At 41.2% G+C, this 27,976-nt stretch overlaps 1 protein-coding gene across 1 annotated transcript in view; it reads right to left on the minus strand.

The window, feature by feature from the left end:
• FMN1 (formin 1) overlaps positions 1-24,903 on the minus strand; it is a 197,426-nt gene extending 172,523 nt beyond the window's left edge. The window contains exons 1-2 of the mRNA XM_054971273.1: positions 23,326-24,903; positions 21,789-21,906 (exon numbers count right to left, since the gene is read on the minus strand). Coding sequence (XP_054827248.1) covers positions 21,789-21,906; positions 23,326-24,903 — 1,696 coding nt within the window. The remainder of the gene's footprint in view (positions 1-21,788; positions 21,907-23,325) is intronic.
• Between the last annotated feature and the right edge of the window lie 3,073 nt (positions 24,904-27,976).

Raw genomic sequence — 27,976 nt, forward strand, 5'->3', positions numbered from 1 at the left:
CAGACGGACTTGGTAGACAAATGATAGCACTGTAGTACTGTCAGCAGACTGAAGCCTGAAGTGCTGGATCAGGCCAAGACACGTTTCCATTTCTTAATTTATATTCTCTCTAACCTGTTTTTATTTTGCATTCATGGCTGCTATAGTTGCAGAAACAGGTATAGTCCAGAAATCTATCATACCCAACAGACTTAAATGACTCTTTATATAAGTAGTCCAGTTCACTTCCAAGCAATTGTCAACTACTACTGCTCTTGTAAAGCAGAGGAGGGGTGAGCGCATGTATTCAAAACGAGTGAGCAAAATTTGAGAATGTCATAGATGTTAATGGAATGTGGTGAAACATTTGTGTGTGTGCATGTTCACAGACATGCACAGGAATATTAAAAGGTATGAAGAAAGGGAACAGCAAATAGCGGGTACTGCCAAAAGCCAGCTCATTTGCAAAGTTTTGCAGCATTACTACTGCTATTTATTATTATTGTTATTTTTAGCACTATTTTTAAATGCCTAATGTTGCACTACATGCTGGACTAGATAAAAAGAAAGTAAGCCAATGGCTACAAATCTACAAAAAAAGGCAGAGGGGATAAGAAGGGAAATGATTAAATTAATTACTTTAATCAATGCTAGTTGCTAGAATTAACAATACTAGGTGCTAGAATTGACATTTATAACCTAGAGACTTTATAATTTTCATTACGCCTCCCCCCACACAAAAGCGCAGTGCTGGAGGAGAATCAGATGAATGAATTGTGGGGATAGAAAAAGCAAGTAAACTGGGATCAGAATGGCTGAGGGAACAATTCAAGAAAAAAACTATATCATAAGGGAAGAGAACAAAGTAGCTTCGTGAATAGAAAAGAAGTAACTGTACCATGAACTGCTGAAAGACTAACAAAGGGGCATATACATCCCTCTTGTGTTTTCAATCCATATTCACCTTATCATGTAGGATGAGCAAACATTTTCTCTGAATGACCAGATGAGCTATGCACTACCACCACAATGTCAGAGGCTACCCGTAAATATCTTGCTTTCTTATTTTGAGGAAGACAGAAGAGATCAGCCCATGTATGTAGAACATTGCTTGGTTCTGAAAGCAGCAGACATAACTGGTTCTCTGTACCTTCCAGGAGGCCAGAACTCTTAAGTCTGAATGGACACTGATGGGGTCCAAATTAGGTCTCTCTATCCAAAAGGACTTCGGGATCCTACTGGAAAGGTCAGTGAAAATGACCAGTCAGCATACTATAGCAGTGGGGGGAGGCAAATTCACTGTTTGCAATCTTTACGAAACAGACCCAAAACAAACCAGTAGGTATTGCAGTGTTCTCATATATTAAAAGTATGGCACTTTTAGGATTTTACATACACTTCTGGTCAACTTATATCAATGAGTTCACTGGGTAACATTGGAAGCATTTTCCCTACAAGATAAGAGAGGTTGCAGGGGGGTTTTTTACCAACAAAGTTCAAAATTTGAACACTTGAACATTACATTTTGTGAAAGTCTAGTTATGCTATTATGCCTATGAAATATTACAAATGTTGGTTCTGCTATGCTTAACTTGAAAATGTTTTATTTGAAAAGGTGTGTTCTTCTAAGCTCAGATTTGTACACACTGTCATAAAAGGAAGTCAAATTCACATCATATTGTTATCAACTACCTTCTTCCTATCAATTGTCTCCACCCATGTGTCATATATGGGGGAAGGATATGTTAGCTTTTCTTTCATAAACTAGAAAAACAACTCTGAGCTATTTGAGGTGCAGAGAAGGTAAATAACAGTGCAACCTTAGGCAGAGTTATTACAATCTAAGCCAATTGATTTCTTCCCTTGAAAATCTGTTTCAGTGTCTAGATATTTAAATAAACCAGGCAAAGCGTGTCTGCTAATTTAGTTAAAACTGGCTAACTGCTAATATAACATAATGCATAAATTATCTGTGGAATAAAAATGAGCCCTTTCTGTCTTGAATGGCTCACAGCTCTGGCACCTGAACAGACACAAAAATATTCTTCATCTGATAGTTCACTTATATTCCATATGGGGCTGGGCTAGCTCAGGTTTCCTTGACTTAGGTATGGGGCAGTAGAGAAGGGCAGCAAAGGTGTATCATAATTTCTTAATGGCTTTTGTTGCAAGTCCTCTCCACCCAGTGCTACTTGCATGTATTTTTGCTTCCAGAGAGGATAGCACATTGAGTCAATGCAAGTGTCCTTATGCAACAGCTCTTGAAATCAGACAGGCCAGGCTGTTGTGCAATTGGATTTGGGGTTTCCATCTTTTTGTTATATTTAGTCAGCTGTTTTCAATTTGTTGGTATGATCATCTGGTTACATTCACTGAGAATCTGAAAAGAATTCCATTTTTTTAAGGCCCAACCTTCAGCCTATAGAAGCTGTTTACATGCACCTCTGGGTGTTTTCTTCACAATTCTCAAGGTTGCAAGCTGAAGATTTCATTTCAGCATCTTCTACTATGTCGCCAGGGATCCAGGAAAACAACTCAGTTTTGCTGAAAAACTGATGTAATTGACAGGTATGAATTTACCTGGTCTATAAACCAAAATTCTGAAACGGCACTGGATAAAATCAATATTCCTGGAAGATACTAAGTAAGACTATAGATCACAAGAATAAAAAGGGCAAGTTTGTTTAAACTTATGCACTGTTTTTGTTAATGTTTAAATGGGAGATATTTTACTTATTTCACTTGAGTATTTCATTATTTTTTTAAATCAAGCAAACCAAAAACACACGAGAAAAGGAAACACAGAAAGGTTAAACTCAGACTGACATGGGAACTGTTGGACACAGTTGCTAGATACTAAAATGCAACTTAATGGATGCCACATCTATGGCATATTGAGAATACAGAGGAATGAAATCAAAGCATTGAAAAACCACTAAGCCATCTGACTATATGACAGTAGAAAGAAAATAGGGATGGAACAAAAAAAAGGGAGAGAATGTGATGGCTTCCCTCAAGCGTTATAAAGGAGATTGAAATTCAGTTGTGAAACACACATGCAAATTATTTCTTGACTTCATCACAAGTCCCTGAGAAAATTTTATAAGAATACATGCTCTTGAAAACATGATTAGGCTGAATCATAAGATCTATTTATGGTAAGACAATGAGCACTTTGTTACCCTTCCCCAGTCAGAGGAGAAGGCAGAAAGAAGGAAAGGATGGAAGAAGAGGGCAATCAGGAAGCGGCAAGACTGACTGAACCAGTGATTGATTTGCTATTATTCTCATCTGTTGATTCCACTACGAAGCTGGGAAAAAAACTTTCTGTGATTCCTGTTGTCATTTTCTCTCTCCACTTAAAGAAGGGCTTCTTCACACAAAGAGGCATCAGGGGACAGACTTAGAGGGTAAAGAGGAGATGAGGATTTTAGGGTAGCAGACCTGCCTCATTCTCTTAAATCTATGCGTCTGTTGGACTGGTTCACAAAGGAAAACTATTATGAGGTGGGCAGAGAAACCAGACGGTGGGTTAGATCCCACAAGCCACCCTCTCAAGGAAAAGAACAAAAGGGATGATTTTGCCTCTTTCCATGCCCAAGTATCCCAACCTGGGTGGGTTTTACTTACACATGATGCGGAGTCTGAAAGAGAACTGGGGATCGTTAGATAGACCTCACAAAGTCCTTATGCTAGATCCAACCTGTAGTGGACAATGTGAACACTTAAACATTCATGAAAACAATTCCACAATGGAGAGATCTCACAGGCCTTTCCTGTTGTGTGTGTTGTATATGTTGGGGGGGGAGGGGCTATCTTTAATGAAACATATTTTCTAGTTGAATACAAGAATGGGCTTCAGAGTTCAGAACTTCAGGATGGTAATTCAGACTAGATTTGATGCAAGTCTTAATTAATATTGCAAGGTTTGCATAAAGATTAGAAACCAATCAAAACCATACTACAAATCATTGCTGTATGGACAAATGGATAATAGGCTGCAGTAATTATAGCTAAAACGTGGGAATAAGAAATAGATTCTTAAACTTTCTTTTATTTGTATTTATTGTGTAAGAGTATGTAATACACAAAGGACAGGCATAAAACAGGTAACACAGTAAGTACCAACTTCTGTTTGTCAAACAGTCACAAAAGTGGCAAAGAATGTCCTCAGTATGGAAACATCATATGTACATATATACCAATAAATAGTACAGAGTATGCTATCTACCGGGAAAAGGTGAATGTTGCTCTTTTAAAATCTTAATATTTTAAAGTCAGCTCTTTAAGTCATTACTTAAAAGCTAGCTTCTAAAACTTTCTCTACTAAGCAATATTATTCTATTAGTTATTTGGGCCGTGCCAAGGAATGGGCCATCAAAGTATCCAGGGACACTTTGTCGGCTTCTTTGTTAACAGAGAAGAGAGGACTTGCCGAGGTGTGATGCCAGTGCCCACCCTCCAAAGCAGCTCTTTTCTCCAGGGGAACTGGCTGTTGGCGTCTGGAAATCCATTGTAATTCTGGGAGATCTCCAGGCCCCAACTGGAGGTTGGCAGCCCAAGTTTAATGGCAAACACTCCTTCATAAGTCTTTATAACAGCACACAAGCCAGGAAACCCAACATCAGTTCTCCCAGTACAATTGTCTCACATGGTAAACACATCTTTCTCATCCAAGTTCTGATGTCTCTTTGACTACAAGGAACAAGAAAGTACAGTATCTTTTGAATAATAGCAACTGTTTTCTTATGCATCCAGCAAGCTAGAAAACACTTGCAAACAACAAGGATATTATTTTGAACAATAAAATCCAAAGCAGACTGTGAAGAACTCTGAAAGGATTCCTTCAAACCAGGTGACTGACCCTTGGCACTGAAAAGACGTGCCAGGAACTCTGCTCTCTTAAGCTGTTGCTGAAATTACACCCTGTTCACCCACCAATGGCTCACATAAAAGTAGCAGATTGACACACCAGCTTTTGTTTATTACCATAATTAAATGTTAAATGAATCACAAGGAATGAATCACAAATGAAAAGCAGACAGAACTGGGGAAACGGAGCTCTTTAAATGTAAAAATGCCTTGGCAGACAATCATTTTTGATGCAATTTTCAGATTAAACCACTAGATGTCACTAGCATAACCTCAGTGGATAGAATAATGTCAGTAGTTAAAAGGAAGGCCAGTTATCATTTGGATTCACACCCTGGTCAAATTCTATTCTGCAAATTAAGTATCAGCAAAGGTGAACAAACAAAGCATTTTTAAAATAACTGCATTTGTTTTTCTATCTCGTGCAAATAACCTCCATCTGAATTTAGAAAAAGACCATACTTCGTTTCACTTTCTGAATCTATCTGCAGCTTCTGACACAACAGATCATGCCATCCTGTTGAGGCATTTGGAGCAGAAGTAGGTATCAGGAGATGTGCCTTGGACTAGTTCAAATCATTCCTCATGGAACAGAATCAAAGGGTTGTTGTGGGAGACCAGCTATTTTCAAGGTGGGAATTGTCTTGCGGTGGCCATCTTATCTCCCATGTTATTCAACCTCTTTGTAAAGCTTTCAGGAGAAATCATTTGCAGCTTTGGAATGGGATGTCATCAATATGCAGATGATCCCCAGTTCTCTGTCTCACTATACAAGTTTCCTGGTGATGCAGCAGAGGCCTTAAGCCAGTACCCGACAGCTGTGGTCAAATGGTTGAAAGTGAACAAATAGAAACTGAACCCAGAGAAAATGGAAGTGATGCTATTTTGGAAGGTGGAGGACACTGTACTCCCCACTTTTGATGGGGTTCAGTTTACCCTTGCAGTCTTGGTTAAGAGCCGTGGGGTTATCCAGGATCCAGCACTCCTGCTAGAGAAGCAAGTTAATGCAGCTGCAAGAGATGCCTTCTCCAAAAACAGTTTAGCGTGGAAGATGGCCTCGTATCTTGACTTGGTTGATCTGGCCATCTGTATCCATGCTATAACATCAAGACTAGACCACTGTACATAGGTCTTCCCTCAAAGTCAACTTGGAGATGCCACCTGATGCAGAAGACTGCAGCTTAATTATTATCAGGATCTAGATTAAGTATGCATATTACTCCCATTCTGCAGTCACTCCATTGGCTACCTATCAATTACTGGGCTCAACTCAAGGTTTTGACCATCACATACACAGCCATTCATGGTTTTTGTCCCTCATACCTATGGGACCATCTATTTCTCTATGCCCCATGACAGTAAGAGCTAAGCTACAAGAGACGAATTACATGAGGATGCGCACGTGAAGGGAGTCGCAATGTTAGTGGGGAAGCTGAGTTTTAAAAGAGATCAGAAGTGTTGCCAATTTTCCCTCTCTACAGGGTGAGCAAAGATCACTCAGAGGGTTTGCTAATCTCTTTGCCTCCCGAAGGCTCTGTCGGTTTCACTTCCCCCTCTAGGAGGCGAAGAGGAAATAAACAAATCCTCTGAGGAGAAATCTTTGCTGGCTCTGTTGAGAGGGGAAATTGACAGAACCTTCTGATCTTTTTTCAAACTCGGCTTCCCTGGTAACATTGTGACTCTCTTCATGTGAGCGTCCTCTGTATTTCCTCTCTTGTAGTTTAACTCCAACTTCACTCATCTGAACAGGGCATTCAGCAAGTACTGCAAATGGGCAAAATCAATAGCTGCCAGTACACACACATTCTCTGTGGTGGCCCGCACCTTATGGAATGGACTGCCTAGAGGGGTCAGAAAAGCTCCCATTCTCCTGGCTTTTTGCAAACTATGTAAAACTGAATAGGAGGACATTTCTGCACAGGTAATAGGACTGTGCTGTAAGCAAATGGTCCAAAGAGATGAGTTAGAAAAGGCATAGGGACTGTACACTATACTATTGTGTACTGCCTGTTGCTGTGTGTTCCTGATAGATAGTTCCATGTTCATTTAATATGTCTTATCATTTGCTTATGTTTTGCCTCAGCATTGTTTTCAACTCTGTATTGGACTTCTGCTTCTTTTCAAACTCCTGAAATACGTACTCTATTGTATTGTTTACTGAATGTCTTTGCCATTGATTGTTTTGACATAAACTGTGTAATCCACTTTGAGTTTCAGCAGGAAAGGTGGTCTCTAATGACTTAAATAAATAAAATCAAAATAATTAACTTCATGCAAATCAGTTTTGTAAACTTGTAACTGCAGAGAATAATTACAATTGTACAAATGCCTTCTATGCATTTAAAGAAATAAAAAAATTCCAAGTATAGGTATTATTTTTTAAACATGCACATAAATTGAAATTATTTTATCATTTAAATATCAAAATATAATGTTTTACTAAGTACTGGTGATATTTGCAATGAACAAGCATTAATAAAATAAATTGTCAAAGTAATTCCCAAGGTGGGTAACACGGGCATCCTTCATAAGCCCCCAATGGAAGGTCTGCAAAGTGAGACCAGTAGAAACCTGGTCTGCTTCTTGTGTATCAGGGCTATTATGTATGCATAGGGTGCCTGAGCCATGTTTGGCCTCTTTCTACACACTCCATGGCTAACTGTGAGTGCCATTCCTGTTTACATAATGCACTCCAGCATTCTGAAGAAGCTGACTAATTCCATTCCGTTCCGTTCCATTCCAAGCCAAGGTTTCACATCCTAGGATGGAAGCTCAGCGATGGACCAAGTAAAAACACCAACCAAATTTTGCTGATTTGCTAGCTCATCAGAAAGAAGAGCAGAGGTCACGCTTTAGGCCACGAAAGACACCCTGGCTGGTTATAAGGGATGGCCAAGACATCCAAAAGAGGAAAGGAAAAACAAAAATACTTTCACTTTTCTGCTTTGTTTGAATCTGTTGATCCCAGGGTAGGTCTTGAAACTACTTTGAAACTGTTGGGCAGCCTGCTCTCAAAATATGCTTGCCTCTACCAAAAATCATGCTTCTAGCCCAGAATGAGGCAGAACTATGCCTCTTCCCTAACTCAGTCGGTGGGATGCTCTTGTTCTTTGCCACGGTGGTAATTTGGAGAGAGCACATATCACCAGTCTTGACAAAGCTACGTTGTCTAGCTATCGCAACAGGGCCATAAAGAACACATTCTTTGCTTAAGAGTTTCGTCCCCTTTTTCTCCTGTTAAAGGATGTCCAGTAGCAAGGCTGGGAAAGATATCTGATCTGTGATCTTTGCGAGACACTACAACACACACTTGACAATATGAGCTAGGTCAGTGGTCTTCAACCTATCCAGATAGGGTTGCCAACCTCCAGATAAAATGTGAAGTACTGCATAGGAGATCCCCTGAAGAAGCTCAAGGCGAAATGTGTAGAGATCAAAAAACCCTTAATAAATTCTTTCTTCTTGTACCTGGTTGTTTCTTCTTCTGCCTACTGGTGCAGCCACTGCTTTTCCAGTTTATTCTGGATCATATCTTATGTATGTTACAAGGTATGCAATATTGTCTTTTGTTATGCCTTGGTTACCACTAAATGGGTTATTGAATTAATAACTTTTCAACTTAAATAATAAGTACAGTTATTTGGTTCCTTATTATTTTAAACCAAAAGCCCTCACATAGTATAACTACGGATGATTCCAGACAAGATACTAGAAGATCTGTGGATAGGTCTCTAGCACATTTTATTTCATGCACAATAGCAGCCACAGTAGGCTCCAATTTGGATCAAGGTGAAATTAATTCTTTATTCCTCAATTTTTCCTAACCACAAATGCAGGAAGCCTCTATAACGCTTCATTGGGAGAAATGATCAGCTACCTACATGTTTCCTCTAGTGGGGCAAATTACAGCTCAATGAACCATTTGTTGCCAGAAAAATGATATGGAGGAGGGAGATAACCCTCCCTCCAAGTCAGCCACTCTTCCAACTGCTTTTTAGCAATAAAAAGAGTAGAAATTCAGTTAATATCTTTCAGTGCCTTGTCTGATTTGATCCTAAGAAAAAAAATAGTAAAATTATTTCTACAGACATCAAGAATTTGCGTAGAAAAAAAAGACGCAACGGCAGTTACTTTTGCATAGTGTAGGGTTGTTACAACGAACACTGTTCAGAGAAAATCCCCTAAGTAGCTATCTAACTCATCTCCTGCACAGGCTTGTTTGCTTTACAAATGACATTAATAACCTCACCTGCCACTCATGTCCACTCAGGAAGACAATAATGAAAACACCGCTATGAGGCATCAGCCACCAGATTTATGTCACAGTAAATACCTTGCTGTCTCCATGTTTACAAAAAAAAATTATTCATCTGCTAGGTCACACGGTAGAATAATTGTCCTGTTACAGTGCCAAAGATTACAACACAGCAAATAATTACCACCCAGCTGGCAAACATTTCAGCAGGCTAAATAGGCATGCTACTTAAATATTTCACACTCATGCCACCCATTTCAAACACAGGATTGCTAATAAAGGAATATTTGGATTGTGTCATATAGAGCATTATCCTACAAGCCATAGTGTTGAGGCAGAATCAGCTTCCATTTTACTGCATGGATTATTTTCTTTCTTTTCCTTTGGCCTACAGAAGTCATAGAGTAATAAGTGTGGGTGCATTTCCAAGTCAGTTGCAAAGTTTGGCATAAGCCAATACATAGCATATTTGAGGTACTCATTTTCGTTTTCTGTTTATACAGATGGAAGTGAAAAAGAGAGGGCTTCTTTCTTGCAACTGAATTTAATCCAAATGTTTAATGAAATAATATTGAGCAAAGAAAAACTGAGATCCTGCTTCGGGAATCTTATGCAACTGAATTGGAAGAAACTGTACCTCTGGAATGAACAAAATGTCACGAATGACCCTGCCTGTCCACTGAATTTATCTTCTGAGACTTTTCATCCAGTAATCTGCTTTCATAGGTTGGATGCTAGAAACAGGGCCTTCATTGTGGTATTACTCCAATTGTGGAACATCTTCTGAGATTCTTGTTTAGCACATACCCACCTATATTTTAGACAACAGTTTATACCACGTATTTGTCATCAATTGTTGCCTGCCTATTTTACACTTGGTGTTATTGTCTTTTATACTTGGGTGGTGATATGTTTCAATTGATTTAATTTTGGTGTGTTCAGTTGGAAAGAACTTTATTTTGGACTGCATACTACCTTGAAGATCTTGCCATGAAAAGTAACTGGTAAATGTTTTAAATTATCCATAAAACAAATAAATAAAATATGAGTTAATATCTAGCAAATTCAATATAAGGTAAAGCAATGTAAATGTTCTTTTCTATCATTGTTGGTTGTAGGAGAAAACAGTTGTCAAGAAAACAAACTTTGTTCCTTTGGTGGATTCCCCGTAGATTCAGTTTGCTATTTTTATCAAAGCAACATTTGAAGGGATGCACTCTAATTTCAGGTTCTATCAGACCCTTATATAATTCAGGCTTCCAGGGGAGACCGTTTGCACAATGGTTTCAGAAACACTGTTCCCAAATGTAGACAATGTGAAGTTAAAAACTTTCTTACTTCTCATTCAACTTCCTTAATGCCCAATCTGGTAATCGTTTCACTCATATTTCTTTCTGATTAACAAGCCCATACTTCTATTTACAGTCAGATACTATATGCCATCTCAGCCTTTTTTCTTCAGAGCTAAACAATCCAGTCTTCTGTCACATCTGCTCATAACGCAAGTTCCTAACGCAATATCTCAGCTTCTCATCTCTGGACTTGTTTCATCTTTTAGTCATCCACAATGGGTAGCCCAAGCTCAACATTTAGGTTGCTAGCCCTTGGTTGGCAATCCCCCAGAGCACCGGAGGGTGGAAAGCCTGTTTCAGAACAGAAAGTGATGACAAGATGCTTTAGGGATTTTCAAATCTCTATGATTTTTACTATAGAGATCTGAACATTCCTAGAATGGTGTGAAGTCATTTCGTGTTTTGGAACTGGAAGTGGTATCCTGGAGTCCATAGATGTAATTTCCCTCTCCCCATTTTTTTGGTTTATTTATTTAATTTATGCTGTTTAAATCCCCCTTTCTTCTTGAAACTCAAGGCAAATTACATAGTGTAAGTCAATACAATCAATGGCTGGGACATTCAGTAAGCAACACAATAGGGAGGGATGGCAGAAATGCCCATTTATAGTTTGGTACCTTGGAGCAAGGGCAGGGGATAGGGAGCATTGCTGAGAGGTATCCTAGCCAAAACCAAGTAAATGGCAACCCTAATAGAATTACAGAAGTGGACAAGTAATGTATTTATTTTGTTTTACTTATTTATAACCCTCCCCAATGGCGATGCAAAGCACCTGACAACATTCTCCCTCTCTGCATTTTATCCTCACAACAACCCCATGAGAAAGGTTAGGCAGAGAGTATGTGACTGGCTCAAGGTCACCCAGCAAGCATATATGGCAGAGTGAACCTGCGTCTCCCAGATCCTAGTCCAACACTCTAACCATTATGCCACAATGATATTGCACAAAGGTAGAAAAAAATCCCTAATTCGGGCTCACAGACATCTTCAGTGCAATCCTAAGCACAGCTACTCCAGTCTAAGCTCATTGACTTCAGTGGGCTTAGATGGGAGTATTTCTTCTTAGGATTGCACTACCTGTAACCTATTGATGAACTGAGAGCACTCGAGTCCTCAATTGCTGATTGAGAAGACACACGACCATACAATTTCCATCACATTCTTCAGTTCATGAGACCATCCATCTCATACTGCATCATTTTCTGGATCATCTAAATATTCACAATGCCTCCTAGATTGGTTGTCATATGAAATTTTATCAAGACACACTTAACCCACCCTCCTTCATTTTATTATAGCTAATAAAAATAATTTGGGGAAAAGAGAACTTACAAACTCACATGTTGACTTCTTTAACTTTGGTTTGAACAATGTAAAAGTTTTGAAGTGTTAGAAATGCTGAAGTATCAAGATTGGGGGGGGGGGTCAATAATGTTAACTACATGTTTATGCTTCTCCAGTTGCCATGACTGATATTGAAAAATAAATTAACCTTTACTGAAAGTGAACATAAGTTTAATAACTCCACAGGGTTCTTTACTCCACAGACATTTATCTTTTTGCAGAGGTCATTCCTGAACCCTTTTCTCATAGAGGTGTCAGGGAAAGGGGCAGGGTTTACTGTAGCCAGTGGAGGGGACAGGTCGCATGAAGCCAGCTTCTGCCCCACTGCCCTCTTTTTTGACCATCGGTGAAGTAGATACATACACACCCTCCCTACCATTTATTTCAGAGTGGGCATAAGCTGGTCACTCATTTGGGAGGCTGAGTAGGATTTTTTTCCCCTCCAGAGGACTGGCACTAGGCTGTGTGGAGTTTTTCACCTACTCCGCTCTGAAAATAGTAACAGGAAACCCACTAGTTTTCAGTAATGTATTAGTATTCCATGATGGTGGTAGCACAGCACGTCACATTGATTGAGTGGTACATGGTACTGCTTAGGCAAGCACCAGGAGGCATCATTTGGAGCATGACCAGGCCTGCGGCCTTGGTGCCTTCATGGACCTGGGACAACCCAGGAAGCCCTTGAGAGTTACCATTATCCTCAATCTTGAACAGGCTTGCCAGGTGCCTGCTGATGGCAGGCAAACTCCAGGTGGTTTGCCCCTCTGCTTGCCAATCACTGGCAATTGACAGGAGAGAGCAAGCCGCACAGCAATCACCCTTCACTGGCAGGCAATCCAGACAAGTGGGAGGCACATGCACTTCCAGCTGGTGCAATGATGTGACTTATGGAAGTGACGCCATCATGCTGGCTGCAAGAGTGCTCATGTACTTCGCACAGGGCCAATTTCTGCCCCAAACAAGCCAATTCTTAAAGAATAAGTTCCGCACAGAGTGCAGGAGCACTCCCATGGCCAACACAATGATGTCACTTCTAGAAATGATGTCATCACATGCTGGCTGGGAGTGCACATGCAAAAAAATGAAGACCAGGGTACTTTGCATACTTGGATTTTAAAACGTGTCTGTACCTGTTCTGCATGTCACATTAGCAGGGGTTTCACACTTGCAAGCTAGTCATGGGACACTGTGCTGCCCTTTGTCTGCATTATCCTGATTTTTCTCCCTGCGGATGTACTGCGATTTAATTTTTAATCAGCTGTCCAGTCGGGGCTGGCCCAATTAATGCCAGTGTGAACACTTTTGCAGCTCTTCCCCCCTCCTTTTCCCTGGGAGCTGATTGGTTTGTGTGGAATTAACCACACACCCAAGTAAGCTTTCTGAACTCCTTTTCCATCATTTTTTTTGGCCGCTCTGCAGTCCTCCTGGGCAAGCCGGGAGGGCTGTGGAGCAGGAGAGCAGCTGCCGCAGCTGAGCCTGGGGCTGGGTACGTCTCAGCACGTCTCAGCTGAGCTGGGGCTGGGTACAAGATTTCTCGCCTCCCCCTGCAAGGGGAAGTCCTGCCTTACCCCTGAGAACAGTGGGGTGGGGGTGGGTGGTTGAAGGGCTGTTACTCTATTGTTCCATGCCTTTGTGTGTGAAATGTAGTTTGCCCCTTATGTATTTTACAATGTATAAGTTGGTGACTGCATTTTCTGGCTTATAATAATGACTGCTGTTGCAATCACTTGGCTAAAAATAAAAAATGGACTAGATCAATTTCCCTAGTCTAGAAAAACTGCCTATGAAAAAGGGACCTAAACCTGATCTTACCTTGCAAGTAAAGGACTGGCTGCTATTCTGTAGTCAAGCAGCATTAAATAAATGAGCAGAAGGGTCTACTGAGTAAACAATTTTAAGCATTTATTGCCCTGTAGAAATGCCAGTTTCTCAGAAAGATAATTATATAATCTTTCTTGGAAAATAAAGATCTTTTTTTTCTAAGTGGAGTGTAAAATGTACGATCAAGCACGTAGTGGGATGAATCTTCAATATCCTCCGTCAAGCATGAACAATAATTACTGTCATGATGTTATGACTTCCAGCCTCGTATTCAGGATGCCAGTTCATGCATCTCTGAGTGCAAAAGCAGCTTGCTTTAATGAAAATGTGTTCTGATTCACTGTTAGGCAACCCACAATACTATTGAAATCCTTTGTTCTGTAGTCTACAGCTTTGTTATTCTCAATATTTCATTTAAGACTCGTTTGTGTATTAATAAGGGGCTTCTCATTCACGACCTTGCTTCTCTTTACTCACGCTGAAATAAAAATAGTGTTTATAGCGTCAGAGTCTGTTGCCATAGAAACGGAGGTGCCATAGAAACGGCATGACTTTGCTGCAGAATCAAGAAACTTAAAAGGAGCCGAGCCACATCAACAAGCAACCCTGAGAATTCAGACCAAAGTGACATGGATTTATATTTCAGTATGATCATTACTAACAGTATCAACTAACCAGCTGGTAATTGCTCTTTCCCCTCTTTTTAAAATATTAGTTTTTTAATTTAAAAAGATTTTTTTAAAAAATCGTAACTGCTTTTATAGCAAAAAAACCATGTTATTTTTCAATCAATATCCAACTAGGATAGCTTATCAACAGACATAGGTTTTACAATATTATCATCAATTTACTGTCAAAACCAGTTAGTCATCAAAGAGAACTAAATATTTAATATTTGTATATTGGCAAGAAATAATAAAATGTAAAGGGATAGTATAAAAATCCAAAAGCTTTAGAAATTGTCATCTTTTGTAATCTGTTCCATTTTTATCTCTTGCATTTGGTGTAGTTTTATCAATGCATGAACAAAAAAAGTACCTAACTCTTCACCTAACTAGTGAAGAAACTGATTTAGTTCAATCAGGACCTGAGACATTTGCTTACTCCTTATGATTTGCTTACTCCTACAGATTTTAAAACAGAGCAGGAAATAGAGAAGGTCTTCAATCACCTTATTTGTTCACATACAGAACATTGTCCTTATGTGTACATCTGTAGGTATACAAAACATCCTCCCAAAGTACTGCCCCAGTTGAAGAAGCTTATGCTTAGTTTTTATTTCACCAAAGTCTAATTGCACAATAGCCAAGAACAAATAAATAAACCATTTAAGAGGAGGGAACTCTGGTATTCCACTTATGTATACAAGTAAAGCATCTCCAATGAAAGCTGAAGAATATAAGGGACACAGAAGATGAAAACCAAATTAAGATACGCAGGCTCTGATTTAAAAACAAAACTATAATCCTTGAAAACAGATTTAATTTACATATTCACTAACAAATGGACACTAACATATTCACTAACAAATGGACACAAGTGGGGGACCTGTAAGGACTTGCAGGGGGGCATCTCATTTTCTTCTCTCCCACCATGTCCTCTTTCCTCCATAGTCTCTCCCCATTTTCCTGCTTCTTCCCACCCATCCTTGTCTGCCCCTGTCTTCACCTTTGCCCCTCCCACCTAGCAGTCTCTCCCCTATGGCCCAGTTGCATGGTGGAGAATCTGCAAGGACTTGCAAGGGGTACTTCTCTTTTCCCTGTATCCCCTTCCCCACACTATTTCCTCCCCCATATGCTCACCTTTCCCTACATCCTTCTCTCCTTCAAACTCACTAACTAATCTTTTATCTGCCTATCTTCGTCTATCTTAATTAACAGTTCATTTATATACTGCCTTTTTCTACAATGGGGACCCAAAGCTAGTGTGTGTGTGTGCATGTGCGTGCGTGCGTGCACTGCTGTTTCAAGAAGCCAGGCCTGGGTTAGTCATGCAAGACATGTATTATCAAGTCATCTGGTGGTTGCTTCTATCCTGGCCACAATGAGTCCTCCATCAAAGACTGAAACAGTCCTGGAAGGGGCCCTGCGACTACTCCCTTTACTGACAGAAACCAAGCCTGGAATATTGGCTAAACTGTTATGGTTGCCTAGAAACAGCCATTGAGAGTAACTGATTCTTAAAGTTACAGGAGCTCCTTTTATCACTCTGTTTTTTTAAAAAAAATCCAATGTATTTTTTCTTTAAGATTTCATATTTTTCTGCAAATCTGGGGCATTTTTCAGGCATTCTTCATTGGGCTCCCCTCAACCCAGAGACAACAGTTGGTGTGGAATGCTGCAGCCCAATTATTATTGGAAACTAGGTAGAACATGCATATTACTCCCATTCTGAAATCACTCCATTGACTACCCATCAGTTACCAGGCTCAATTCAAAGTTTTGGCTAACACATACAAAGCCCTTCATAGCCTTAACCCCCATATCTGCAGGAGCATCTATATCCCTATGCTCTGCCACAGCAGCTTTGCTTATCTGTGCATGCCACTGTGCAAAAGAGAGAATCAATAGCTGTCCATACACATGGTCCCCACCTTATGTGGTGGCCCATGCCTTATGTAATGGCCTGCCTGAAGTGGTCAGGAAAGCTTCTACTCTCCTGAATTATCACAACATTTTCAAAACCATCTTCTGGGCATGAAGTAAGGGTCACTGTGTGTGTGTGTGGGGGGGGGGTATTTGTGAATTTCCTGCATTGTGCAGGGGATTGGACTAGATGACCTTAGAGGTAACCTTCCTACCCTATGATTCTATGATTCTAAGAGGACTTTTTTACACATGTAATAGGGCTGTACTATAAAAAAGGGGTTCAAATAGATACTTCAGTAAACAGATAAGGACTAGGGAGGTGCATCAAAAAAACCCTTGGGTAATCCAAATCCAGGTTTCAGGGGAGGTGGAGATCCAGAATCCCTGGAGTCTGGGTCAGATTCTCTGTTATGAGTTAGAGAATCTCAGATTTAACTGGCTACTATTCCTTATGGGGATAAACGGCTGCAGGGGGGCCTGGGGGGTGGTTGGGGGGCATTTTTAAAGCTGACTCTCAAATTTGTAGGGAATCTGTTCCTGAATGTCCCCTAAAGACCCCTTCCCCCAAATTTCATGAGGATTGGACCCCAGGGTCCAATGCTATGCCCCCATGAAAAAGCTGCCCCGGCCACTTTCAACTGTTTCCTATGGAAGAAACATTTCTAAGGCTTTTAAACTCTGTGACTAGCCTCCCTCCCCCTTTCTTGGGATCCTCCTGTTCAACATAAATCCCTTGCAAGCTTATTGTTGTCAAACCAATGTTGAAACAGAGAATCCCAATGTTGAATTCGAGATTCTCAATGTCAAACTAGAGAATCCCATTGAGAATCTCTTTTACTGAGGCAATGGGGAGTGAGGCTTGCCGAGACATGGAGTATAAAAGATAGTCAGTGGCAGCAGCTTGAAGGGGTACTTTTGGAGCAGGGGGGGGATGGGATAGGAATCCACTATGCCTGCTTTCTCCTCCCCCACCCCCCAGCCTCACACTGCTCTCCTGCAACAGCACAGAGCTTGGCTCCAGCTCAATTTGTGCCACTGTCTGCTCTCTCATTGCTTCTACCCTCACGCTTGCTGCTGACCTCTTGCTCACTGCTGTGGCTGACAGCTGCCGGTAGCTTGCAGTGGCTGCCTGTGGCTGCCTACTGGGGCTGGATAATCCAGCCCAGCAGTTTGGCCCTGGGATTGGATCTGGGGGTTCAACCTGGGGAACTGGCAAAGCTGGATAGATCTCAAATGGGCATACACCCAGCTTTTTTGCCAATTCCCAGAGCCTAATCCCACACCTCTAATAGGGACTGTAGACTATACTACTGCAAACTGTCTGTTATTGTTGTTTATTATGTTCCTATCTCCTCTTCAATTGATATGTAACTATTTTCTGTATTTTGTGCCTCCTGGTGGGCAAATAAGTATGTTTGCACTCATCAGGTTGTTGAGGTAAGGAGTCTTTTTATTTACAAAGTAGTATTATCCTACATACCTAAGAAACCACCTGTTTATGCAGAAACCCCACTTTGGCCTTACCTTATTGCCTACTGGTAGACACAAGATCAGCAATCCTGCTATTAAAAAGAGTAATTATTATGGCCAAGTGTAATAGATTCCATACACTGAGAAAACATACCATTAAACCCTATTTTAAATATCATCAATGAAAGCAAATATATCCTTTCTCATAGGAATGAACTATTTGGCAACACATGGCATCTACTGTAACTCTACGCAGCGCAGCTAAAACAGAACAAGAAACAGATGCGCAAGGTATCTTAGGCGGGTCAGGGCAGCCTCACTGATTCTAACAAAAATAAGGAGAATTTTTGTCTACAGAGTCATCCAAGGAGACTCTGGGACAATTTTACCATAAGGATAATAAATTGTGAAGTATCTTGTATAGTTTCCACGCAAATAGGATTTACATCCTCAACAGATGGTCTAAGCTTCCGCTGAATGTAGTAATTTTCTCTTGCTTGGTCTGAGTCATTGCTAAATTCTCATCTCTACCAGTCACCAGATGAGTAATTTCTACTTCAGAATACGAGATCTAAGCAAATTAGAATACCACTGGTATGCTAATTATTACCATTAAAAGCCCGGCTGCAACAACCAATAACATTGTATGCAAGATCTTGTACAGTTTCACCTTTCTAACAACATTCCATTGAATTGTGCTGTAGCTCTTATAAAGCTTTTTGAAAAGAATAACCATGAAAGGCCTTACTAAGGCCTTAATTAAAAGATCAGGAAAAAGAAACAAAACAAAACAAATGGGCAACACAGTCAAGGCTTGCTGAAGTATGGAAAAAATACCTCAGTTATGCACACAGCTCTGCAGCCCTTTTTGCTATGATTGTATGACACATTGCGGTTTAGCGTGTACCCTTTACGCTGCTTGGTTAATATTCAATGTATGCTGCTTCAGCCCCATTCCTGGATTCTGGCCCACTAAACCAACATATTGCTAGTGGTTGAATGTTTTATTTATGTGATAATGAAACTTCACAGAAACAGAATAGGAGTCCATGCTATTCATTTCTAATTTTAAAAATACACAGGGAGAAAGAGAGCACATAGTGGTGAAACTAAAGGATATAAAGAAATTAATATGGCGGTATAACTAAAGTACCAGTTCATATGCAAAACCTCAAAGGCCTTTGCAAAGGAAATGCATTCTATTTCAACATGTGTTTAAAATATTTTGCAGCTGTATTGGCAGGCATGAAGCTAGTGCTGCAGGCAAATAAGACATGCCTGTGTATTCTGAGAGAAAATTTGCCACAATTTTATTGATTAGAACCACTGGAGTATTGGTACAACACAGGGCATGGATTCACAGCATCAAACAACCCACCTGCCATTCAATGGTACACCTGCCCAGCCCACCTGTTGGGCACTGAACACGGGATGGCAGGGGCTGTAGCACCCAACAGAAAGCATGGCCCTGGTGATTCCCTGCCACCCAGGGTGAAGCCTGATAACTGCCCTCAAGCCACGCCTGTCCCCTTTGGCTTCCCCCAGGTCCCTTAAAATGGGATGAGCCAACCAGCCATTGTGAACTCACTCAAGTGGGTCTGGCCCAATGCCTCCAAACTGCTGAGTAAGCAACCCCACCCAAAGCTGGCAAACACAGGTGGGAGGGTGGGTGATCATCTTGCCATCAGCCATATGTGGGATGGCAGCAAGACCTCAGGAGGCTGGAAGCTGTGTTGCCTCTCCCCTCATCCACGCACCATGACTGGGTGCCTTGGTGGAGTGCGGGAGCCTGAGAAGCCAGTACTTGAGTTGACAACTCTGGGTTGGGAAACTCCTGGAGATTTTCGGGGAGAGTCTGGGGAGGGCAGGGTTTAGCGACGGGAGTAACCTCAGTAGGGTATAATGCTATAGAGACAACCCTCTGTTGTCTGGGGATGGATTGTGATCCTGCGAGATCTCCAGGCTCCACGAGGAAGTTGGCACCTCTTGCCAGTACACAGTGTTACTATTTGTTTCCATGCCCATTTCAAATTGCTTGTTATCACACTTAAAGCCCTTTGTAGCCTGGGACCCTCAAATCTCTCAAGCCAAATCTCCCCAGGATATTGTTACGTGCCACTTATGTTCTTCAGATGGATTTCTTCTGGTTACCTTCACCTAGGATGACGCATTTGGCAGCAGTCAAGTCACAGGCATTCTTTGTGGTAGGTTCATTCTTCTGGAATGGCTTACCACAGTGGGTACAGGGTATAGGGTAGAGTGTCCATTAAGGCTAAAAGAACAAGGCTCATGACATGGGTGGGAAGAAGTCACTGCTGTATACTGGTAGCCCCTGCCTCACACAAGGCAGGTAGGATCCACTGAGGCAAGGTAAGAACCATTGATACAAGCTGGTGGGCCCTGTCCTGGGCAAGGCAAACAGCACTCATCCTGTGGGAGGCAGGTTGGAGCAGCCATAAGCTTGCTCTTCCTCCTCCCATCAGGAGGTGGGACAGGCCCTTCTCCAGGTGTGCTGCTTTCTCAGTCTGCTGCTGGCAGTGAGTGCCTTTCATCACTTGCTTCATTCAGGAAGGTATCCAAGACTGTTCTGTTCCAGAGGGCATTTCATGGTGGGTAAACTGTTTTAGCTGTATTTTTAATTCTGTGTTGGCTTTAACATGTTGGACATTTGTAATATCTGTGTCCTGCAGCTTTTGCTATTTTGTTAGTAGCATTAAGTTTGTGGAGTTAAGCAGAGTACAAATGTATTAAATATACAAATAGAGAGCCTCAGCAGCAATGTCTACTCCCCAGGGACACTCCACAGCCCTTTTGCATCCATGCATTGGGGCTCCTGGGTAGTCATGTACCCAAAGCATTCTCCACATCCCAACCTCACGACTTTTCTGAAGAGACAGAACAAAAATCTGGAAAAAGAGAGAATCCCAGTGTGCATACAGAAGCCCTGGAACGTACCAAAGGAAGTATGTTCTAAGGGACCTAGAATAAATTTAATTTCCAAAACTGAGCTATGAGTACAGAGTTATGTGATATATAACAATTTCTGTTAGAACAGGATAAATTTAAACCTTCAAGTGATAGGTTTAATTAATCTTCTCCACAGTTTGACACCGAGAGATCTCTGTCTTTCGGTGCTACACCTCTGAAGATGCCAGTCACAGCTGCTGGTGAAACGTCAGGAACTACAATGCCAAGACCACGGCGATACAGCCCGGAAAATCCACAACAACTATCCTTCAAGTGATAAATGCAGCATTTCTTGAAGCCATACAGTTTGCTAATTTCCTGAAACAATTTCTTGCAATGATGGCATTTTTTTCAATAAATCATTAATAAGAAACAAACTGAATAAAAAGATCACACATACACTGCAAAATACAGTAAGATTGAAATGTGATTGTAAATCATTTTTACTGCACTGCCATGAATGGATTTAGAAATCCCACGCAAGTGCATTTACAACTACCTGTCCGAACCTGATGTTCATGCATTTAGACCCTCCTTTCGGTTTTTTGTAAATGCACACCAAAATTGAGAGAAGGGCAGAAAAGCATTTGTGGCTTAAATGAATCTAATCTGAATGAGTACAATCATTGCTGTGACTCAAGACAGAATCTAATAAAGCAGCCAATATTATAATTCTCCATCCACAATACACAAATAAAGCCACTTACATGCAATTACCAGAAAAAAAATCTAGAAGAACCTACACTGAAAACCTTGAGCTTAACAATTAAGAATTTCTCTTACAGGGGATAAGTAAGTTAATGCACTACTTCTGGTGTATCTTCACTATACAGGACCATAAAATCATGGATATGTTTAGTCTTTAATACACAACAGCAACTAGATTATCCCCTTTGCCTGCTTGTTTGAAGGCATTTAGCATGGGATAAGCATTGCTATTACAAACAAAGATGCATTATCTAAAAATAATTGCCTGAAACAAAATTCTTACCTGGTAACCTTTGAAAAGCTATTTATATCACGAGAAATAATATCATTATTTTTTTCTGTCAGACAGAATATAACCTTTGTGTAAGGGCCTGCATTGGAAGCCCAACAGGTTTTAGGTTCTTTCACAGAAATTTAATTACTCAATTTTACCTGCTTCAGTATACTTTAATCCAACTTTCTCTTCTTCATCTTTTGCTTTGGGTGGTGGCCAGATAGTCTGGAGTCTTCCTGGAGTCTTGTCATCCTGTTCCGAAGAACTTGTATCAGTCTGGTAAAACAAAGCACAAAGTAATTTAAGGTCTATTAAAAATACATTTAAATACATGTATTTGTTTGTTTTAATCTATTCAAACCATACAACTAAGTCACAATGACATGAAGCTCTAGGAGACTCTGATGGGACCATCATGTTTTCAGACAAATTTGGTCTTTTCCATTCTTCAGTCTGGAATAGCTGGGTACATCCCAAATGTGCACTTGAAAGTATATACCAGTGGCAATGCATAGAATCATAGGGTTGGAAGGGACCTACAGGGTCATCTAGTCCAACCCCTTGCACAATGCAGGAAATTCACAACTACCTCCCCTCCCCACACCCCCAGTGACCCCTGCTCTATGCAGTGATTTACTGACAGACTCCCAGCTTCTACCTCTGAATGGGATACAGGAGCTGGTACCCTTACAGGAGGATGCCAGGAGATGCATCAGAGACAATGGGGGTCACAGTACGGGCACACAGCTAGTGAGTGGATAACAGCATCAGAGTGACACAGGTGATGACATTAGTGGGAATGCAGGAAATGCTATCTCAGTATTAGCTGTGCACCTGATATCACCTCCTGGCGCCATCCAGTAAGAGTGTCAGATCCCCCTATCCATTCAGTGGCACTCTGCAGCAGTCCAGTAGGCTGCTGCATGAGCTATTCATCAACATTTAACAGTAATACAGTCAACCTATAGTGGCAACCATATACACATTTATGCAGACAGCACAGAGACAGACAGACAGACAGACAGACTATATTAGTGACATCCAATCACAGTTCTTTTAAACGACTTCAATACAGAAATATTTGTCAGTCAGTACGGATGATAGATTATTGACTTGGACCTAGGAAACTGGATCTAAATTCCAGATTCGCCACAGACTCACACAGTTGCTGCCCAAATAACCACATCTTAATTTTATGCTGTTATTTTTTGAATGCGAAGAATCCCTTGAGGGATATACAGGGGCACAGCAGTCTCCTTCAGGGTGGATATTTCAGAGCCAGTTTATAGACTGGTGTTCTAGATCATTCCAAAGCTACCTTATATTTGGAACTGCACAGTACATAAAGAACAACTTACCTCACATTGTTATTGTGACAATGAACAACCCAATCATTCTACAATATTTTTATACAAATATAACATTCTGCCCTATCTTCAATTCCATTTTTACTATGATACCTGAGGTATTCCCCAATACAACTTCACATTGCAAGGCAGAACATTATTTTTTAAAAAACATTCTAGTGTCTCAGTTTGGAGATCTCAAAGTTTGGTCTTTCTCTTTTAGTTTTAGCTTTTATTATTCAGCTCATAGTCATCTAATTAGCTCATGAGCATCCATTAAATGTATCAGATTAATATTAAAAATGTGTTTACAGTCCAGATTTGGCATTAAAAACTTGAATCAACCTACTGGTTTTGTATCGCTTGCTCCATCCCCATATTTTGTTTGTGACCTTTCAAATACTGCTTTCAAAGATTCCTTTTCATGTCTCATTTTGCGTTTTAATGCTTCTAACTCTGAAGTGTCCGCAGTTGTTTCTTTTTTGGGAGGGCGCGAGAATAAAGCTTTAAATGCATCCAGAGCTGACTCAGCAGGACTTGGTTTGATTTCTTCAGGGGGGTTTGAAGGTTCTGTTTGCTCGGAAGATTTGCTTTCTTGACTATCATCAGTGCCTCCAGATTCACTTATCATCTCATTAGAATCTTTATCATCATGTTTAGGCCCTAAAAGTTGAGACAGTTGTTCCAAAAAGGTTGGACTAGCTTTAGGTTCAGCTATTTTCCTTTTCGATAACAAATCAGGTGCAATATTGGATTTCTTAACAGGCTGTCTTAATTTAAGCATAGCCAAGTCACTGTCCTTCGGTTTGATTTCAGTTACACTCTCCCCCAGATCTCTAGGCTGTCCTTTTTTCCGTACACGTAATCCACTAAAGAAGGCAGGAAGCTGAAAGGACTTTTCAGTTGCAGTCGGTTTTTGGATGGATATACTGCTTGAACTGCTTGCCAGAGATCCTTGCTCTTCTCCAGACTCCTGAGCATCTTCTCCTGTAGCAGCCAGGCTAAAGGTGTACTCATCTCCTAGAATTATGTTTTCACTACTGGAGCCAGTTTCCTGCAGCATATCATCCATTTCTGCTACAGGCACTTTTGAGGCTGGTAGAGATGCTTCTGTTTTGTCTCCACTCGTAGTACCATTAGTTTGCCTATATTCCTCTGTTTCCTGCTCCAAAGTCACAGCACTGTTGATCATAGATTGGTTTGTTGTTTTTTCATCACAGTGTAGGTCTGTAGCTTCTTTGTCTGACTCTGTGTCACTTGTTGTATGAACCAAAGTACCCTGAACAAGAATGACATCCTTGTCATTTTTTCTACTGAATTCAGACAAAGGCAAATGTAGAGACTTGGGACTACAAAGAGATGGCTCATTCTGCTCAGGCTCCTTCAGTTCCAAGTCAGATGGGCTGCAAGCACCAGCCTCACAGTCATCTGAGACACCAGTGCCGGCTTTAGAGTCAACTGAGGTACCAACATCAGCTTCAATGACACCTGAGGCACCAGCAGCAGCCTCAAGGTGAGATGCAGCACAGGTTCCCAGCTCCCCTGAGAACATTGAGGCAGCAGCACTGGTCTCCAGGGCAAACAAGTCACCAGTACCAGCATCCAGAGTAGTGTGAGCACTGTTGATGCTCTGTGGTATTTCCTGTTGAGCCTGTAGTACTTCTGGAAGTAGACCAACTATTCTGGGATCCTCATCGCCACCAGTACTGGTCCCCTCTTCCTGGCTGTCAACATGGATGTCTCCATTGACATTTCGAAATCCTTTAAGAACTGCTTGTTCTTCTGATGCTCTGGAGTTCAATTTAGCAGGTAATACAAAAAGTGTTTTCATAGAAAGTTTCGTGAAGAGACTCTGGCCTGGTTCAGCTTCTGCTCCACTCTCTAAATCAAAGCTCTTGTTGCAATAAGAAGTTTGATTTGCCTCCATGTTGGGCAAATCACGGTTGCTCTTATATTCCAGAAACAGATGCTAGTTCATTTCTATATAGTTACTCCCAGGCAACCTTTTCATTTAACTTAAAACATCACAGTGAGAGGCAGCTTCTGCAGATCACAGTCTGCCCTCTTTCCCACTTTCAGTGAAGCAGGCTGAAATGCAAATTTCTGCTGAAGTTTACAACTTGGACACAGAAGAAAAGGAGGAAATTTTGCATATTGTTGCACAGCATAAATTTTCTCAGCAGCGTCACAATTTATTCTTCACACAAAGGGCTTTTTTTTGGTAAAGGCAAATCTTCTACAAAGTCATTGTTGTTAGTCAGTCTGCTACACACAGACCTGTACTTACTGGAAAGTGCAGTGAACAAGCAACAGTTCCCACAGAACAGCTGGTACTTGCAGTTTGCTACTTCCTTATGTCGGCTCCAGAGTCGGTAACATTTCTCAGCAGAAAACTCCTGAAAGATAGTTTTGTGAAGTCTTGTCCACTACGGCCAAAGTTGTTTTTATAAATCCTTCAAAGGGAAAAATGTGACTAAGCTGGAAAATCCTGACAGAAGAGAGAAGTTTAGAATACCAAATATATGCCTTCTTTTAACTTCTGGACAGTTCTGACTGCTGAAAAGCCCCAGTTAACTGAGTGCGGTGCCCTTGAAGCTGAATAAAAAAAATCCACTCTTCCGCTTTCCTTCAGGTTGCATCTGGAATGCCGATTTCAGCCAGTGAACACCAACCAACAAGACAGGTTTCATATTACCTCTTAAACTCTGCACAGCTATTTCTGTGGACTATAAACAGGTACTTATCAGACATATTCACCACACCTACGGATTAGAAATGACATGGGAGGGGAAGGTAAACAGCCACAACCCAGTAGTATGTAACTAACTCTACAAAGAGCAGAAGTGAACATGTGCATCTCTGCTGTGTTAATTCAAAGTAAAGTGCTTAACTGAGAAGAAAGAAATAGATTCAAGTTCAATGTGAAACATGATCTCTCATTCAGTTCTCCAGTTCTGGGCAGCTTGAAGGGAGGCTTTTTGAACTTTTGCTATTTGAAACTTATCATTTATCTTATTGTCTCATTCCAGAAAATAACAAAGCCAAATGCACATATGAACAAGGACTCAATAGCCAATGATAATGCCAGCATGACATTCCAGCATGAAGTAAGTCAGCTTAGTTGCTTATTTTCTGCCCCCCAACCCAATTCCTTTTCTGATAATAGTCTTACGGATGTATAGCATCTGAAAGAGCAAAGAAATTAACATAAAGGAACATAATAACCGCCATGCTAGACCAGATCAGAAATCAATCCAGTCCACTGGTGTTCAACCATATGCCTCAGAAGCTCACAAGCTGGTATGGTGGAGACACAACTCTAATAACAACAACAACAACAACAACATTCGATTTATATACTGCCCTTCAGGACAACTTAATGCCCACTCAGAGCAGTTTACAAAGTATGCTATTATTACCCCACAACAATCACCCTGTGAGGTGGGTGGGGCTGAGAGAGCTCCTAGAAGCTGTGACTGACCCAAAGTCACGCAGCTGGCTTCAAGTGGAGGAGTGGGGAATCAAACCCGTCTCTCCAGATTAGAGTCCCGTGCTCTTAACAAGACATGGGCACGAACCAAAAAAATGTATCGAACCAGAGGATCGTGGTTCGGTGCAGACCATCCCAAATTCCCGAACAGCAACGACCATCTCCCATCCCCGAACCGAACCCGGATCGTGGAAAACGCAGCGGAGCGCGCCGCTGTTCCCAGCCCATGGCTGTTTATAAGCATGGGGCCCATTCAGCAACACAGGAGGTCTGTGTTTGGCTGTCAGAGCTGCCTATCAGGGTTTACAGGGATGAGATTGGAGTGCCTATGGCTGCAGAACACCCCCTTCCCCCTCCCTTACCCCAGGTGTCTTCTCCCAACTTGTAACTGCTTTGCAGCTCCGTGGTTGGAAGGAAGTCCTGCTGATCAAGGAAAGCTGGGCTTCCATTTGGGTTTCCAGGGCGACAGAAGGAGGGCAGGCAGAGCTCAGGCATTCCCCTGGCTCCGTTGCCAGGGGAATAGATTGCTGGAGCCTGAGTTTCTGGATTCCCGAACCAAGCGCGAACGCCACGATCCAGGCCTCTCCCGACCGCTGGATCGTTGGCTGTGGACAATCACGATCCTCCGGGTCACGATCGCACGATCTCCATTTTCGTGGGTTTTTTATGCTCGTAATGAGGTTTGTGCCCATCTCTACTCTTAACCACTACACCAAACTGGCTCTACCAAGGCAGGGGCCTGTAAGGAATCCTAGGGAAGAGGAAACCATTTTACCATCACCCACATCCAAATATCCTACAAGATTTTATAAACTTTTAGGGACTTGATCAAACCAATCTTCTCTCCCTTCCCCTTTAATTTACTATCAACATTGTGTGCATTCTGAAGAATATTCAGTTCTCATGAAGGTCTCCCTCCACATTATATTTACTATACATCTCTGTGGTTCCCTCAAGTACATAGAAACTGCTGGTTAATCTGTGGGTGGGCTCATTTTGATGATCCACACAGGAACCAAACACTTTACTAGTATACATAACAATAATCTGGGGGCCTGTGAGGAATAGCACAAGGAGAAAACCTCTCCGAAAATCTTCCCTTCCAGAACTTTTGTGAGTTCTTAGGGGTCTGAGGAGATTGATTTCTCTTTCCTCTCCTTTTTCATTTTAACTGACACTGAACTATTCTAAACACTGTGTCCTCTCCAGAGCATTTCCAGTCCCCTTTAAGAAATTTTAGAAGGGATCTTTATTCCTGTGATTTACAGTCATATTTTTCTGCATACCCGGGAAATTCACTGAGTATGTAGAAAGCCCTGCCTTGTCTTTAGGTGGCCTCACTGTATTGCTTTTTGGCACATGCATATAGGCCAGCAGGTAAATATAGGTATGACGTAAATATCGTCACACAGTTATGACAATGTTGTTCTTAGCTATTACAGTGTGTAGACCTATCCTCCATGACTTATACAGGTAAACGATACAGACTTATTTTTGCAAAGTTTCCAAG

The sequence above is a fragment of the Eublepharis macularius genome, chromosome 2 (assembly GCF_028583425.1).
Source record: "Eublepharis macularius isolate TG4126 chromosome 2, MPM_Emac_v1.0, whole genome shotgun sequence".
NCBI classification, from domain to species: Eukaryota; Metazoa; Chordata; class Lepidosauria; order Squamata; family Eublepharidae; genus Eublepharis; species Eublepharis macularius.